Below are 18,835 nucleotides of genomic sequence, written 5' to 3'. Positions count from 1 at the left end.
TGGGACAAGGCATTTAATATACTTTCTAGCACTCAGCCCTCAGCAAAGTTAACTATTATTTACTATTGCTATCTGTAAACTAGAGCTCATTAATTCTACAGAGAGCTAAAACTTATTAAGGAATCCTTTTCTCAAAATAACTATTGTCTCCACAATATTTCCTTCTCCTATAAGAAGCTGTTTTCTTCTTTTTATTCATCCCACATTTCTACATAGTCTAATGAACTTTCAAAAAAATGTTTTATACAAATCTTGGTTTTGGGAGTATTTGAACATCTCAACTATAATGATACATAAGGATATCTTTATGTTTATACTCAATAGGACATCTGAAAACATTTGCCTAGTTTTCAGGATAGAATGTTTAAGTTATTTTCATTAAAAGACATATGTTTTAATTCTACATTCATACCTCTCATTATTCAGTTATAGGTAAAGGAGTGAGTTCTGATAGAATACTCATTATAGTTATTTAAAGCAAGTAAATGAAGGTCAGCTGCTATTTTAATCTGTATATATTCACTCAACATCTTTGGCTCTGGGTATCTATCTGTAAAAACTGAAAGTCAGTTAACAGATGCTCTCTATGGTTTCTTATAGTTCTGAACTACTAGTACTATGATCCTGAGTAAAAGGTAGATGTTTATTAGAAACTTAATTCAGGAAATTAAGGTGTTAGTAGATATATATTACGTAAAAAAGATAATAAAAATAATAGGGCATGGTGGCACATGAATGTAGTCCCAGCTACTCAGGAAGCTGATGTGAGAGGATTGCTTGAACCCTGTAATTTGGAGTTTATAGCCAGCCTGGCACTATACTTAATGGCTTCTATCTCAAAATACAAAAACAAAAAACCAAAAAAACCTGTGTGTGTGTGTGTGTGTGTGTGTGTGTGTATGTATAGAATTAGGGCTAAGGAAATAACTCAGTGATGGAATGCTTGTGTGATGCCCTTTGAGCCCCAGAACACACACAAAAATGAAGAGAAACAACTAGTAAGCTACACCAAGTATCCTTAATCAACTACCACTACTTTTAGATCCAGTTGTGACGGTTCATTTTTTTGGGGAGGAGATTATTCAGTATTTAAGATAAATCATTAAGTATTAATTCCTTTCAAATATACAGAAATAGTTACACAAAAATAAATGTGCTCACTGCTTCAATGAAAACTCCAAACCTAATAAACAAGAACTTCTCAGATGTTACATAAAAATGGGAAAACCATCCTTCTCATGGATCATTTCAACTATAGTAATTTCTATGGATTCCTTTTTTCTTCTTTGAACTACACATTCGCTGAACCATCATTTTAGCTGATGTCTAAATTAGTTTTGTAAACAGATTTCCAAGTACTTATTAACAAATACTTCTACAATATTTAAGCAAAATAAGTATTTGTTAAAATAAATTTAAATGTTCTGAGAAAAATTCTATGGAAAGAGACAAAAACATAATTAAAAACATTTTAAACATTTAAAATTATTTACTACTATACAATGTTGAGTATTACATGTTTTAGGAAAACTATTAGTAGACAAAGAAAGTTAAAATTACTATAGCTCTAAAGGTAAATTTTCTTTTCTTGTTCTCACAGGGGTATTATTATGTTGCCTAGGCTGACCTTAACCTCCTTGGCTCAAGTGATTCATTCTCCTGCCTCAGCGTCCTGAGAAGCAGGGACTACAGGCATGCACCATGCCTAATTGGATCCTTCTCTTTAAGAAGGAGGGAGAAGAGCAACACAGGATAACTTTATAGTTACTTTCTTGTTATTACTATTTTGTGGTGCTAGAGATTCAAACCCACATTGAGCTAAATTCCCATTCCTAGTTCATTATTAATCTTTTAAGCACAAGCTTCATATGTTGTAAAACAACACTATCAATTCTCAGGGAAAAGTTTAAAAAGAAAAAGGAAAGCAAGCAAACCCAAATTCACAGTAGAGGAGCAAAAACTCAATGCCCATAGCACGAACAGGAGAAAAGAGATGCTGCTTTTTGTCCTAACTACTACATTTCTCCACTGTCCTCTTCACTCAGCCCATACCTGATAAATTGTCCTTTCTCCCTCTCTAAATTTCTTCTTGCTTCAAAGTGCTCACACTAGTTATCTTCTCAACCTGGAATAAACTTCCTTCATAAGCTTATCAGTTCACATGTTTATTGTCTTGAAGATCAATCTAGGCACTGAATTGAGAAAGTCTATACTTTGGTTTTAGACCACAAACTTCATTTTGTTCAAATGATATTTTCAAGGCAACTGATTTTAAAATAACTCAAAACATATTTTGTCATTTAAAAATAAAGTGGTAGAGTGCTTGCCTAGTATGTGTGAGGCACTGGGTTCAATCCTCAGAACCATGTAAGTAAATAAAACAAAGATATTTGCCCATCTACATCTAATACACACACACAAAAGAAAAAAAAAAAAGTCCTTACCTCTTTCTCTTTTCTGTCAATAGCATCTCGCTCAGCTTGCAGTTGTACTTCTAGAGACAATTCTGCTTTAGCTTCTAAGGCTCCAAATTGTTTCTGGTCCTCTACCTTTAAATATATAAGAATGTTCTCAAATTTTCAGACATTAAATATTGATTATTCAGTGTGTGTGTGTGTGTGTGTATGTGTGTTTGTTTCCTTTTGGATAAGTAGCAATTCTCTCTGACCAGTTAGGAGTACAAACTCTACATTAGTGAATATCAAAAAGTTACAGATATTCAGTCTTGAATACATTCATAGAGTCAAACAGGAACTTTTGACACTTAAAATGCATCTCTCAGATAAAAATAAAGGCTCTTTCCCATCTGCCCCCACCCTCAAGCTTTCTTATTCAAGCTCTGATGTTTGTGTATCAAACTTTTCTTCATTAAAACACTTAATAAAGTTAACTCAAAATGTCACACCTTTTGAAAATTGTCTGTGCTAACAAGTAAGGCTTGTTCCAGTTCTCTCACTCTGAACTCTAGCTTTTCAATTTCTTCATTCCTCTCTTGTACATCTCTCTGAAGCTGTTCTTTTGATAGAAGCAGCTCACTGCACTTGTCTGTTTTTTCTTTTAGATCATTTGTTAACTGTTCAACCTGAAAATATAATAAACAAAAAAAATCTAAAAATTTGAAAAGTTCATAACTTTTAATTCATCTCAAAAATCTTTTTTTTCAAAAAACATTTTGAAATGCTATATTAATTTCATTTTTTATAAGAATAGCAACTATTATCTCAAACAAACTTTGATATTTCCTAAGTTGATAAGAACTAGGCAGTACTAGTAAACAACAAATATTGCTTTTGCTCAACCCTTTTTAGAAAAATTTCATTCTCTTAAGACTAAGACTTTAGCTAGGAAGAGGGGAAAACCACATTTTGAATAATGTTGAATTATCTAGTAATGGTATAATTGTACCATTAAAGATGGCAAATTTTGTAGAGTACTTACTGACTTGGTCTCAGAATGTGAAGTAAGATAACCTGAAAAAAAATCTTTCATGAATCACCTTTTGATAATAGTTATTTACAAAGCACTTTCAAGCTATACATTGCACCATTCCAGAATAGAGATGAGGATGGGTGGAAAGAGAGAGCTGTACATTTAGTATCTTAATAGTTCTCCTGCATCCAAAATAAATGATGACACATCCCAGAACTTATCCCTGAAGACTGATATGCAAGTGCCTTCAATTCAATGGCTCTGTGATAGAAGAATACAGGAAGGATTAATAAGATAATTTATGAAATTAGTTCTGATCAAGAGGGAGAGGAGGTTCCTAAAAAGATAAGTGATGGTAAGAAAGAATACTACTTTTATTCAGTGAAATACTTGGAGGCAATTATACAAAATGACAATCATTATTCAGAACATTAAAAAAATGCAAGCTTAATTATAATTACAGAATTAAATTCTAACAGTAATAAAGCTACTGAGAATAATAGGTTGACTAAGTTTTGGATTAAGTTCATGAGAAAAGGCTATAAAACAGGTACAAAGAAATGACATATTATAATATGTATTCACAGTTGGAATTTTTGGGTCTTCAGAAAATCAGAAGCTGGGATTAGTTCTGGCAGGGTAAGCAGAGAACAAATGGGTCACAATGTTCCTGAGGAAATTCAAACATACCTTAAAGTTTCATGAACGAGATAGGTCAACTTTCAAATATTTTTTAAAAAATTATATAGTAATGGCAGTCAAAGTTCTAGATCTTGAATTTTCTTTTGAGTTTCAATGAATAAGTCACTGTTTCTCAAAAGCTAAAAATACATTTGTTAGAAATAAGGGCAATGACTACAAACAAGGGGAATGATGACTTCTCTGCTACTCTAGCAGATTTAACATTTCATTACAATGAACTTATAGGCATTTTATACTTCATTGAGGTACTTTTAAGAGAAATGAATCAAGTAAACTTCTTAGAAATTGTAGATAATTTTCAGCAATAAAATCATTTTCAGGAATAATAGTAGTTGAATTTAAGTGTTAACTAAGGGCCACACTAATACTGCTATGCAGTGGGAGCTATTACTGTCTTTATTTTAGAAATGAATAAATAGATTTGAAAGGTTAAGTAGCGTAGTTACTGTCACACATCTACTACATAGCATAGCCATGATCCACACTGGAATTGCCTTATCTCAAGCACAATCTCTTTATAACCAGGCCAAGCCATCTTTAGAAATATATATAAGTGATATACATATAAATATGTATATTTCCCATGTAGCATTTGTTTAATAAATGTAGAGTTTTCTGTATGAGGAAAATGGACAGTGGGAGTGACAGAGTAGAAGCAGGGAGACTGGTCAGGAGGCTACCTCACACATATAGGCAAATAATAATGACAACTAAGACACAGGGAAATGAATAAAGGTGAAAAGAATAAAAAGATGTAGTATAAATCTGATCCATTAGTGGTTTGGGATCAGGGCTGAGAAGGAGTGGGACTGAGGAAGAATTCTAGAATTTAGCAAAGAAGATGATTTAGAAGACACAACATTTATTGAGATGAAGAAGGAATAATTTTATTCTTGTCTTTTTGATAAAGGCTAATCAGGAACCAAGAATATGATTCCTGGATATGTTAAAAATGAGACATCTACGTGGAGACAGAGTAGGCAGTTGAAAATTCAAGTACAGAGTTCAACAGAAATGTTAGGAATAAAGGAACAACTGTGGGGCAATTTACAGATGACTGGGAAGAAAATGTAAAAACGGAAGAAAGAGGACTCTAAGACTGACTAAGTCATGAGGCACCCCTCATTTATTTTGGGTAGGCAGAAGACAAATAAATACTGGAGGAGAGAGATCACACTCTACAGTAGGTGTGTCACAGCAGTCAAGAGAAGGAGATACTTATAGAAGACTGTAATGAGTGTCTCCAAATGGTTGAGTAGTATTAAAGACAGAGAGGTGATTACTAGATACAGCCAAGAGGCTTCGGGTAACATTCATAGGAACAGTTTAAATATACTAAGGGGTATAAAATTCCAAGAAAAAGATGTTGGAAACTTCATTGTAGTGGACTGTAAAAGAGAAGAGAAAGGGAAATAATTAGTAAAGAGTGACTACAGAGAATTATCAGTTTTGTTGGGATGGGAGTAGAGAATTAGGCAGAGAAGTTTATTTAATACTAGAAAATATATAAAGAAGGAAATAATTCCAAATTTCAGTACAACATTTTTATGTTTTGTTTTTTGTTTTTGATGGTGCTGGCATCAAATCCAAATCCAGGGCTTCAGGTACACTAGGCAAGTGTTCTACCATGAACTATAACCCCTAGTCCAATACAAACATTTTTTAGGGTTTATGACCTCCTCACATTTAAGTAACATTCAATGTCCTGATTTTTAAGATTTATACCTTATTCACTTTAAAGTTTTTCATAATGTAATTCTTACTTCACACTCAAGATACAAATAGGCAATACCAATAAAGTTCTTACCTCTCTAGTTTGATGTTCACCAACAGGCTGGATTCGAGGCACAAACTTAAGTTGTTGTTCTAACTTCTGTATTTCTTGTTGGAACACATCTCTCTCATGTTCTCTGTCAATGGCTTGCTCCTGAAATTGAACAATAATAAAAACAATAGTAATTGAAGAAACAATATTTATTAAACCTATTATCTCTCTAGTTATAGGTTAAGTTTGTTTGAAAAGAAAGGACTGATGACCATGGAATCACAAAGATTCAAAAATATTTTTGGTATGACACATTACTTATTTGGGTTCTTCCACAAAATTTAAATACTTAAAATTTATTTGAAGTACATTTGTTTTCATTTAGGTAATGTTAAACTCAGAATGAAATAATTCTCCTCCATCAATGAATATACTTGTACAATGGAGAAATTACACAGCTAACTCAGTCATTAAGCAAATAAACAAACTGTCTGGTAAATCAATTTCTTTAATCATAAGTTTTATACATAAAATTATAAATAGTATAAGACTCTAATTCTCTGATATGTGAAGAGAAAATCTGGCTTATAAGAAATCTTAAAGAAGAATATCCATGTGAAATTAAAGATTTAACATCTTTTTGGAAGAGAGCAATGGAAGCTTGGCAACTATTCCAGTCCAAGTGCCACATTGTTGTTACCTGTGTTCACACCTTTTGAGGTGGACACAATGGTAGACAATTAGCTCTTGGAATTCTTACCTGCTTTGGCTACTGGTTAAAAGAGAGACTAGTAGAAGATTAACTATGAATTTTGGAACGTTAACTAGTAGGGCTTATTCACAAGCTAGTGGCACAAGTTTTGTTGTTGTTTAGGTTTTTTTTGGTGCTGGTGATTCAACCTAGGGCCGGCCTCATTTCATTCATGCTAAGCAGTGCTCTATCACTGAGCTACATTCTCTGCCCTAGTTTTACTATTTTCATTTTGATTGTTACATAATAAATTATTGGAATACTCTCTCCATTGGTGGAATACACACATAAGCAAAAATATTAAGAGTCCCTATAATTTAAAATTAAAATAATATAGAACAGTATCACATAGTATTCTACTGAGAAAAATCAATATCAAATTGCAAATACTTACATCTAAAAATTTTCTCATTTTTTCTAATTGCTTTTCCAGTGCTTGGTTTTGCTGTCTTAAATCCATGACTTCAGCATTTTTTTCTTGTTCCATCTCTATAAACCAATTGACTTGTTCTTCAACATCCATTTCTAAAGCTTTCATTTGTTTTTGAAGTTCATCATGTACTTTCTCAGCTTGACATTGCAATTCTAGCTTTTCCTTCATTAATTTTTCTGTCTCATGTAGTAATTCTGTTTATAAATGCAAAAGCATTCAGAGTTAATTATAATTAATGGTGCTTCCAGTAAATTTTACCTTCATGAAATAAAGACTGAGAAATATTTTAAATTCATATTAAAAAGTAAATATTCTCTTATGGAAATAACAAAATATCTTACTGCTACACATACATAAACTAGTATTATTAAAATTATGCAGAACAAACAAAAAGAAAGTCCCATCACAAAAACACCATTTTTGTAAAAACATAGCAAATGACAAAAAAAGCCACTTTTCACTATTAAGAATAGAACAAAATTGAATGAAATTTAAGCATAGAAAAAGAACATTTTATTTATCTCACACAAAAATTAATTCATTCCAAACCCATAAATCACTTTCATATGCATAAATAATATACACAAAAAATCACTGTAAATCTTTAAACAAGCAAGGAAGAATTGCAGAAGAAGAAATATGACTATACCCAGAATTTCCTGTTATTCTTACTCCTTATTAGATCCATATTACTGAGTTGTTTTTGCATGCTCACATGTGTATGCATCAAGGGAAAACTGACACGTGAGAGGCAGTGTGGTTAGCACTAAAAACAGACTATGTCTTCAAATCCTAGCTTGCCTCTTTTGTTTTACATGATATTCAATATGATGATCCTTGGTTTACTTATATGTAAAATGGGAACTATATCATTGCCAATCTCTTACAGCAAATTTGGAATCAAATGAGTTAAAATATGTAAAACAGTAACTGTAGTATAGTAAGCATTATTGTGTTAGTTAATATCATTATTAATATAATAATAAAGTATAAAAGAAAAAGTAAACCAATCCTCTAATAAAGAAAATGGAAAGAACTTATCTCTAGAATCTGTATACTAACTGATATGCCAACACTATACTCAGGACAAGGAATCAACAGAAAAAATTTTTCCTTTGAAAACAACACTGATACTAGATGTTAACATAAAGTAAATCAATCAGAAAGCCTCTTACTAAATTCCATTGATCTTTTTACTACCATCATCTTATAAACTTCCTGACTTAGAAGAGGATTCTGGAAAGTCATAGACTACAAGATTTAATATATTTGTTTAAAAAAATTTTTTCTTTGAAAAATTGAAATTGTTTTAAGTTTCATGCAAAACAGATAAGAAGATGATGGTCATTATCAATCTCAGTTGTTAATTTCAAGTGAAAATGTGAACTTTTATAGTAAGACAAGTTGTTTTGTTGTTAAAGAGAACAACTTTAAGAGTGAATCACAGCAGCAAAACTGCAAAATTAGAGACATGTTAGTTGGTTGAAAATCCAAGGGTTACTCAAAATTTGCATCTAAATCTACCACTCAAAAATAGTCCATGCAATTGTATGCACACACCTGCTTCAGGTGCTGCATCGACTGCAGCATCTACTAGTCCTATGAAAATAGAAAACAAGACAAGACACAACAAAAATATTATACATATTCTATTGGCTAAAATAAGATAATGCATGTGCCCACGTATATATTCGAAGCAGACACTAAAGCCACTGATTATCATCACTGGAGATTTTGAAAAGTTCCAGTATTTCTTGAATATTTTACATGTATGACACAAAGTTTTTCCACATTAAAAATTACAACCCTAAACCCATGTTAGACTAATTTCATCATTTTACAAAAAAATGTATGTTGTATTTCTTAATTGATCAAATGAAATTAGAGAAAGAGTTTATAATTCCAACTTATGTTTACTATAAAAGTGAGGACACAATAAACTGAATTTAAATTTTTACTATTACAAAGATTGACATTTACTGCTAAACAAACTTTAACGTCAAGATATTATTTAATTTCTTATTTAAGAAAAAATTAAGGTTATTTGTAAATTTAAATTCTCTTTGAACTCCTACTAAACTAGATGTCAGCCTGCTTCTAGCACCATTGACCTTTTCCATCTATTTGGCTTGCAAGCCCCAGACCTGCTTATTACTAAAATAAGTTCTTAGTTATTTATCCGACAATACATTTTTGTTGTCTCTTTTCTATTAAAAAGCCTAAAGCTTACACAATTTATAAAATATTCTGCCTCATTATTTGTAACCTTCTCTTGAGGCAGATTTTTGAGGATAAGTAAAGAATTGTCTTTTCCTGTTAACAGTCAACATCTGTCAGAGATTAAAAAAGAAAGAAAAGAAAACACTGGTTCTACTTGGTTGACTAATAAGACAATTACCTATAAGGTATGTTTGGTTATAATTTTTTTGAATACACTTTTTTAGTTGTCATTGGATCTTTATTTTACTTATATACAGTGTTGAGAATGGACCCCAGTGCCTCCTACATGCTAGGCAAGCGCTCTATCACTGAGTCACAACCTCAGCCCATTCTGCTATTATTTTTCAAGTTCCTATGTGGTATATAAATAACAGCATTGAAAAAAAGGGCGAAAAATCACTCTTAATGTTTAAAGAATATAAATGAAAAGAAAAGTGTTCCAAAGTCTGAAAATACGTACGTTGTACAACTGGACTTGCTTCTGCTTTCATTGCCTCCTTCTGTCTCGACAATAATTCTTTTTCTGCTTGGATTTCTTGTTGTTCTGCTTCCAATTCTTGCAACCTATTACCTGCATGTAACAACTCCTGCTCAAGGTGATCTATTATATCAGTTTTTTCCTGAATTAGCCTTTCAAAAACAGTTTTTTCATCTGCGTAGCCATCAATAATACCTGTAAGAAAATGAACGGGAAATGGAATTACAACTCATTTAAATTTGAACATTAATATGTTTTAATATGAACAACAAAAGAGCTGTTAGCAAAACTTTAAATCATTCCAACCTATTAAGAATCTTGAATGAATTTGCTATTAATAGCAGCAACTTACTGACTTTTTTTTTTTTTTTAGATGAAGATGGACATAATACCTTTATTTAGTATATTTTATGTGGTGCTGGGGACTGAAGCCAGTGCTTCACGTGTGCTATCAAATGGTCTACCACTGAACCACAACCCCAGCCTTTAACTTTTAATAAGTACATTTGATTTAGTAGTCTTCTTTTTTGAGTACCAGGAATTTGAACCCAGGGGTGCTTTACCACTGAGTTACATCCCCAGTTCTATTTTATTTAGAAACAAGGTCTCACTAAGTTGCTTAGGGCATTGCTAAATTGCTGAGGCTGGCATTGAATTAATAATCTTCCTGCCTCAATGTCCCTGGGCATGTCACTGGGATTACAGGCATGTGCCACTGTGTCTGGCCTAATGCAATCTTCTTGTTTACCAACCTGTCATTAATGTGAAATTTCTCTAAACTTTCAAATACTTTGCTATACTGAAGTATCATCACATTGTATATGCATAATTCACTTTATTAAAAAGATAAAAATAGACAAGTTCCTAGACAGCTTAAGGTAAATCAGATATCATAAATCGAATCACAATTCTAATAGAGTAGAGGAAAGAGAATGGGAGAGGGGAAAGAAGGGAATCATGAACTGAAATTGATTTCCATGCATGTATGAGTTTGTTGAGATGAACTCAGCTACTATGTATGACTATGAAGCTCTAACAAAACATTTTCTCTCAAGTTGGTATTTTAATTCTAGAAGGGCAAGGTCAATACCACAGCATGGGGGAAGAGGCAAAGCCCAAGGCTTTAGAGGCTTAAAGCCTATGGTCACCATTTAATGGTTACCTTAAACAATTCAATAACATCTTTACCTTCGGTTTTCTCATTTTTAAATTACAGGCATGTCTTAGGATGGTGGGATCATGGTAACAACTCTCCACCACCCATTTCTTTATTTTCTACAATTCCTTTATATTTTCAGTAATTCTATAAGTTCCTTTTATATTTAAATGTGTATATGCAGTTTTAAAAACTGCTTGGAAAAACTCTGAAGACAAACTACAACTACTTTCCAATGGCTGCTCTAAATTAGAGTAGATTTGTTTCTGAATTTGGCTATACATCAAAATCTCTATTTTAAGATTGAAATTCTGCTACTCTGACTTGCCAAAGGCAAGGTACTTACCCTCAGCCTTACTGAGCTCCACTGCCAGCTGTTCTCTGGCCCTAGACTCTTCATGAAGGCGCTCTCGCAGTTCTTCTTGGCATTTAAGGGACTCTGTTGCCTGTTGTTTCTGTTTGAATGACTCACGCATCAATTCTGTTTGTGTAACTTTTGCATGTTCAAGCTAAACAAGAAGGGAAAGAATACATGAAGGAAGATGAAGTGTTAGGAAAACCAGTATCATTTTCCATTAAAGTAAGGATTTCAAATAAAAGACTTATATTACTGACTTATAGTCACTTAAGACAGTTCTAATGCATGTTAACATTTGTGGGTAGGATAAGTCAATAGTAGACTCCACATTTGTTTTGAACACTTTAGAATTCGGAGGCATTAAAAATACAGCCTTCTTAGAATGCTATCCTTGGCATAAACTGACTCCATTTTTAAAATAGTTTTTAAGATGGTAATACACACTTGAGGCCAAAACTCTCGATCAGGAAGTAGTTGAATCGCCATCACTTAATCATTTGTGTGAAATTGCAAAAAAGCACTAACTTTGCTTTAGTTATCTGAGCTTTTATATGTCACCATCTGCTTATCTTTTTTACTGAAACAACTACATGCAGAAAAAAAACAAAACTCCACAAAAAACAAAACTGAGCTCAAATGTTTCTAGTACTTAGCCCCAGAATTTTAATAATTTTATGTATTGACAAAAGGCTTACAGCAAGTCTCTTAAATAAATTTTGTAAATTTACATAAGTTTGTGTACCAGAAAGACATTACTGCCATGTTTTAAGCTTAAAATGATAAAATGTAGTGGTTTCTAAGGTTTCTAATTAGACATTAATAATGTTTTATAAAATTAAGATAATATTTAAAATCTTATTCCTAAAGACTTCTGCTCCTCACACCTGAGTGTTATTGCCAAACCAAATCAATTTCCAAAATATTCAGTATGCAATTATTGTTTTTTTAATTTAATTTAGTTTTTTTTTTTTTTTTAGTTGTAGACGGACACAATACCTTTGTTTTACTTATTTATTTTTATGTGGTGCTGAGGATTGGTGCCTCACACGTTGGGCAATCACTCTACCACTGAGCTACAACCCCAACCCCAATAATTGTTGTTTTAAAAGAATGTTTAAATTTTATTTATAACCTATTATTTAAAAAAGACTCATAATGGAAAATTAAACATAAATTTTAATTTGTAAATAATTTCCTAAAATATCTGTGAAAATATATTGTTACTTTAAAAAGGAAAAATTTTATGAACATGTTCACTTTTAACTACCAAGAGTATTTTCCTTTAAATGTGGATAAATACTATATTTTAATTTTTACTATAAAGAAAATGACCATGAAGTATAAATGTTGTACACAACTACTCTCCTGAATTTAGTCAATACATTTTAAAAAATACATCAATTGATTCAATATGTACATAATTTTTTATTATATACTAATGACCTAGAAAATACATGAAATATAGAGTTCAAAGTTATAACTAAAAAAAGATGAACTATTTTCCAAATTTACTACATAAATTCAATAGAGTATTTACAATAAAATAAATATTTGCTTTGATAAATTTAATAAGTCTTTGCCTCTATGATCCATTTCATGACAAGATCTAAACCACCTTCACATATATTTATATATTTACCATGAAATCATGAAAAAAACCTTCAGTTTTAGAAACAAAGCAAAAACCTCAAGTAAGCCTAATATATTTTATTTACAATAGCAGTTGGGATCCACTTCATTTGGGATAAGAGTCCCCCTTAAAATTCTCATTTATATACTTTACACAATACCTTCTATCCAGTTAAGGTATGATTTATTCCTAATATCAATAATAGTATGAATTACATAAAAATTTTAAACTCAATATTTTCAAAGTATTTAGTAAACTCACCATTATACTTAAAGTATGGATAAGCTTTAGTAAAGATTATGACACTTAAAACAAAAGTTGTAGAAAGGGTAACAACACTATTCTAAAAACCATCTGATTTGTTAAATATTAGCTAGCATGTACAGTTAAAGTCACCAAAGTCATAAAAAGTGCTGAATAGCTTGTAGTCAATCATTCACAACATATTTGAGAATCAAATAAACTTGGAATACTGAATATGCAGGTATCTTTATGCTAAACACCTTTAGCAATGTTTATAAGTTTCACATTAAAAACAGAAAAAAGATATTTCTCTACAGAATTAGTTGACATATAGAAAACTGAAAATAAGTTCCTTATGGTGTAAGAAAATCTAGAATCCAAGTTTGCTTTTACCTTGCCTGGAACTACTGTCAGTATGTCATGGATGTAAACAATTCATTTAGCTGGTCTAGGTATCACAATACCTATTCTCTCAAATATAATCATTTCATTTTTATTCCCATTTTTATTCAGGATTGGATTCATAAACACACAAAAACAAGAATTTTAAAGACAAGCAGAATATTTTTTAAACAATTCACCTGGCACTGGAGAAGTGTAATATTATCTCATTCTGCTTTCTGGAATTAAGAACACAGCCAAGTTGGGACTTTTAGATTAAATTGAGCCCTTTGATACATTTAGAATGCATGGGCAGCAGTATATAACAAACAATAACAAAATAAGGTTCTATTCTGTTAACCTTATTAACAATACTTAAAATTTCATTTCTCATTATACTTATTTGTTAAACTAAATTAATATTTTATACTTACTGAATAAGGAGGGGTAGGCAGTGAAATTTTAGAAATTAGCTTTAATATGTGCCCATTTCTTTTATGAATCAAGTGGAAAATAGAAGTATTAATAATAACTGAGTTATTTTCATCCAAATGTTCACACAAAGGAAAAGGATACGGTAAAGGCACTCGAGATTCAACCTCATAAATATCTTCATCTTGTTCTTCCAACCAAGAGCCATCAAGTTTGACAGTTGCCAAATAGGTCCTGTAAGAATCCATTCTAGAAGATGAAGGAGCCAAGCTTCTTCAATTATCAGTTTTCTACTACATTAAAAAGTTCCTTTTAGTTTATCAAGATATTTCATTCTGTTTAGTGCTATCAAATACATAAAAAAATTAATTCATACTACTGAACAATAAAAAGGGTGAAAATGTCTTGTGGGGGGGGAACCCTACAAATCTAAAAAACAAAAACAAAACAGAAAGACTCCTAAATGTCTACCAGTCTTTATCCGAAGAATCCAAAATAACACAACAAAAAACTGCACAAAAAACCAAAAGCACGCAAACAAAACACCACTGTTTTACCTAGAACAGGTAAATCCTTGAAGAATAAAAGAATTAAAACATAAATGTGTAACATGCTGAGCAATAAAACTGCTTTCGGTATCAAATTTGTCTGTGGTAATAAGTAAGCCTTCCAAGCAGAACCTGGCAGGGAAGGTCAGGTTTTAAATCTCCATAGTAGCAGTCTTGAGAAACGTAGTTGCAACATTATTTCCCTTGGTCTTCCAGCTTCGCCCTATTCAAAAGGAAAAGCTCTTCCAAAAGGAGCTGCTCAAATAGCCTTGCAGGCTGAGCCAGAGGATTCTAGTCAGTGTCCCCTGAGGAAAAGGTCAGAACAGAGGGTGTGGTTTAATGTCTTTACCTATATGTGCACTGACAGGTGGAATGTGAATTAATACGCCCACAAAAAAGCCTGCTTAACAGGATCCAAGTTCCACGTCAGATCTTTGAAAGAGTTATTTAGAGAAGTTTGTAACGTGTCTAAGATAAGCTGGTATTTTTCCACTCTAGTAAAAATTGTTTTAATTTAAAAATGTAAATAAAATATGTTTGAGTTTACATTACTAATCAGCTATTCAAGCATATCAAATAATCATAATTATTTCTGGAAATTAAATTAGAATTTCTTTTTGATAATTCCTTAAATGCAATAATTTTGAGCAGCCACTGAGGCTAAATATAGATAATTCAATTAAAACTTATTTTCACATTGACTTATTTTTTTTAATATTTATTTTTTTAGTTTTCAGCGGACATAACATCTTTGTATGTGGTGCTGAGGATCGAACCCGGGCCACACGCATGCCAGGCGAGCGCGCTACCGCTTGAGCCACATCCCCAGCCCTCACACTGACTTTTTTATAGAGTGCATATTAAGGAAAAAATTCTTTTTAGAGCCACTTTGTATATAAGTCGATAATTACACCACTTAAGGTAGCCTATGAACCCTGACTGAAATGTAAAAGCAACAAATTGTCCATAATAGTTAGCTTCAGGTTGTTCCAGAAGCTTGAGCAATACTGAATGAACCAGCCATTCATAATTTTAAAAGATAAATAACTTACTTATTACTAATAAAAGACTCTCAATAATGAAAGTTGTTTTAAATAAAGGAAAAGACTTTCATTTTGGTGCCTTTTTTCCCCATCTGGTAACTGAATATCCTAAACCCACAAAGCCTTTATCTAAATGGAAAAAAACCACACTAAAGCAAGTGACAGGCTTAAAAAGGCCTTTTATAGCTACTCGGACTACTTAAAGTAGTTTCGAAGAGCTAGTACTAAACCCTTCTCAGCAGACTAGTAACTGAGGCAGAGAAAATGAAATTGTTTTATATACAAGTCCCAAAGTTGCAAGGAGATGTAGTTGGGGAGGGGCAGTTGCTTCTTAAAGTTCTGAAAATTTTTGTTTATTAGAGTTTCTTATATCCTGCAGTTAGTCTGTCAAGATGTCTTAACACCTATATGAGAAGGAGGCCTGACCTTATGACTGTTACAGCTAAATGTGATTTTTTTTTTTAAAGAGAGAGTGAGAGAAGGAGAGAGAGAGAGAGAATTTTAATATTTATATTTTAGTTATCGGCAGACACAACATCTTTGTTTGTATGTGGTGCTGTATGTATCGCATGCCAGGCAAGTGCACTACCGCTTGAGCCATATCTGCAGCCCAAGCAGCTACATGTGATTTTAATGAAGCTCCAGCAGACGTAAAATCATCAATACCCTAGCTGTTCACACTTTATGAACTGGTGGATCCCACACCTAGCCTATGAGATACCTCTTAAAATACTCTTTCCCTGCTTCTTTTGCAAATTAGTTATTTTGATAATCATCCAATTTCTCTCATTTGAGGTAAAAACAAAACTGTGGGTAAGAAATAATTATTCATAAATAGCAGCATCTAAGTCAACATAAGATTTAACAACAAAGACAGAAAAAAGAAAGAAAGAAATAACTAAGGAGAAAAATAGACTCAAAGAGTAACAGATAAAGATGACCCAGAATGTGGCAAACAGTCTTTGTAATAATATATTAACTAGTGGCATACTACATTAATTGATATTCAGAAAGAATACAAAATAAAACAATAACAACAAAAAACTGCACAAAAAACAAAAACAAACAAAACACCATTGCTTTACCTACAATAGGTAAATCCTTGAAGAATGAAAGAATTGAAAACATAAATGTGTAATAAGTTGAGCAATAAAATACCTTTAAATTAAATGATATACTAATATTTTCACCCCAGTTTTGGAAACACATAGAACTTATTTCCATTAACATAAAACAAAAATCTTTATAAGTAAGGTGTGTCCTCTTATGACTAGGAACATGGGTCATGGTAAGAAACTAACTACAAACTTAACTACTGTTAAAAATGAATGAAAAAAGACTCAAAAAGTAGTAAAGAAGAGTCTGGATGATGGCATATGGTGATTCTGACAATAATTCAAGTTATATTCAATTTTGCTTTTTCCTCTAGTTTAAAAGCATATAAACCTTTCTGCAACTAAAAACTTAAAATACAATGACTTCAATTTCTAGAAACACATTTAACTGTCCAGACTAGCTCCTTATCCTCGGGTTTCAGAAAATCATGACTTTACCATATACAGGAGGCTATTAATTGACAGCATTGAGCTACATTTCCCCAATGAAAAAGGCTTACATTAATCATATAATGTCAAGCCATTTAACCTTTTTTTCCCTGCAAATTATTTCCTTCAAATTGTAAAACACTTCTGTTGCTGTCTTTTGGTCTTCATTTTATTTACTTATTTCTCTAAATTATTTAATGGAGGGACTAACTCCTGCATACATTACCTGACCAATGCTAAGCACACTGGGGGCAATACTTGATGGCAAAATGTGTTTCAGTACTTATAATTATGATTAAAACAAAAAGCTTAGCCTGATCTTTAATTCTCAGATTCCCCTCTGAGAAATTATAGAAGCATGTAGCTTTGATTCCATTATTCTAAAAAATGAGAACTAGTAAACTCACAATAGTGCCTTATAATGAAAATCATTCTGAGAGAATAAATTATTCATTAATTTCTTCCAAGGAATTGTTTTTTTATTTGCATTAAGTTTTATCTTTTATTGACAAATAATGATTGAATATTTTGAGGTACAAAGTGATGTTTTCTTACATGCACACACTGTGGAATAATCAAACACATCCATCACCTCAAATATTTATCATTTCTTTGTGGTTAAAATTCTCTCCTTTAGCAATTTTGAAATATATGTTAACTATTATCACTATGCTGTGTAATAGAACACCAAAAATTATTTCTCCTCTCTGAAATTCCCCCCTGCAAAGACTTCCTAAGAGAAATATTTTTTGGTAAATAATCTCCTTGGCTCTAAATAATAACCTCTGGATTCCATAAAACTTCAATTGTTGAAAGATTAATTCCTGTAAAACAGACGTTTCGATTTTCACCTAATTGAAAAGTCAAGTGTCTTTGAATTGATTCTCAAAGATAATTTTTCTGCAGAATTGGAGAAAGACCACTAAATAAACATTGTACTACAGAGATTATCTTTCTAAGGGCCTTAGAAGATTTTCTAAGCATGTTTCGTCACATTACGTTGAAAGCTATTCCAACAATTTGGAAAACTACCAAACTCCACTGAAATCGTTCCTGTTAAGTTTGCCAACAATCTCTGGATTTCAAAATTCATTTCTCAGTTATAGTTATGATTAAAACTAAAGAATAACTAAACAAAAATATTAGTCTGCTCTTTAATCCTCAGATTCCCAGAAGGCAGAAGTAGTAGTGGTTAAGACCATGGATTCTGAAACTAAAGTACCTGGGTTCCCACTCTAACTCTCCTTAATTTATAAACCTGGGCAAATGACTTCTCTAACTGGTTTCTATGTTTCTGCTCTCCTTGTACTTTCACCACCCTCTACCTACTCTATTCTATTTTTAAAGATAGTCAAAGTGTTTATTTTGGAAAATACAAGTTAGATTCTCTAACTATCTAAAGATGGAAACAATCTATATGTCTTTTAAACAGTAAATGGATAAACAAACTGCTGGAATTTCCCTCACTTATTAAAAAGAAACAAACTATTATTAGACATAACAATATAGATGATTCTTAAATGCACTTTATTAAGGTAATAAAGCCTGACCCCCAAATTACATGATGCACGTTTTCATTTATGACACTTTGGAAAAAGCAAAACTGTAGGAAAGGAAAGCAAGCCAGTGTTTACCACACGCAGGAGGTGAGAGAATGGCTGACTATAAAAGAACAGTGCTGGGAATGTTGGGGTGATGAAACTATTTTATATCATGACTGTA

General features: G+C 32.0%; 1 protein-coding gene across 6 annotated transcripts in view; it reads right to left on the bottom strand.

The window, feature by feature from the left end:
* The window catches only part of Akap9 (A-kinase anchoring protein 9), a 129,590-nt gene that overhangs the window by 38,616 nt on the left and 72,139 nt on the right, over window positions 1–18,835 (bottom strand). For 3 of the 6 annotated variants that reach the window (XM_076833572.2, XM_076833591.2, XM_076833602.2), the window contains 7 exons: window positions 11,281–11,443; window positions 9,761–9,973; window positions 8,641–8,679; window positions 7,042–7,274; window positions 5,939–6,058; window positions 2,906–3,082; window positions 2,445–2,549 (listed from right to left, as the gene is read on the bottom strand). In XM_076833572.2, the coding sequence (XP_076689687.2) occupies window positions 2,445–2,549; window positions 2,906–3,082; window positions 5,939–6,058; window positions 7,042–7,274; window positions 8,641–8,679; window positions 9,761–9,973; window positions 11,281–11,443 (1,050 nt within the window). Of the gene's footprint in view, window positions 1–2,444; window positions 2,550–2,905; window positions 3,083–5,938; window positions 6,059–7,041; window positions 7,275–8,640; window positions 8,680–9,760; window positions 9,974–11,280; window positions 11,444–13,980; window positions 14,227–18,835 lie in introns of those variants that run through there. The other 3 variants (XM_076833582.2, XM_076833609.2, XM_076833616.2) reach the window with 2 other exon arrangements.

This window comes from Callospermophilus lateralis, chromosome 1, assembly GCF_048772815.1.
Source record: "Callospermophilus lateralis isolate mCalLat2 chromosome 1, mCalLat2.hap1, whole genome shotgun sequence".
Taxonomy (NCBI): Eukaryota; Metazoa; Chordata; class Mammalia; order Rodentia; family Sciuridae; genus Callospermophilus; species Callospermophilus lateralis.
Note: the sequence above shows the minus strand (reverse complement) of the source record. Positions and strands in the feature narration are given on the sequence as shown.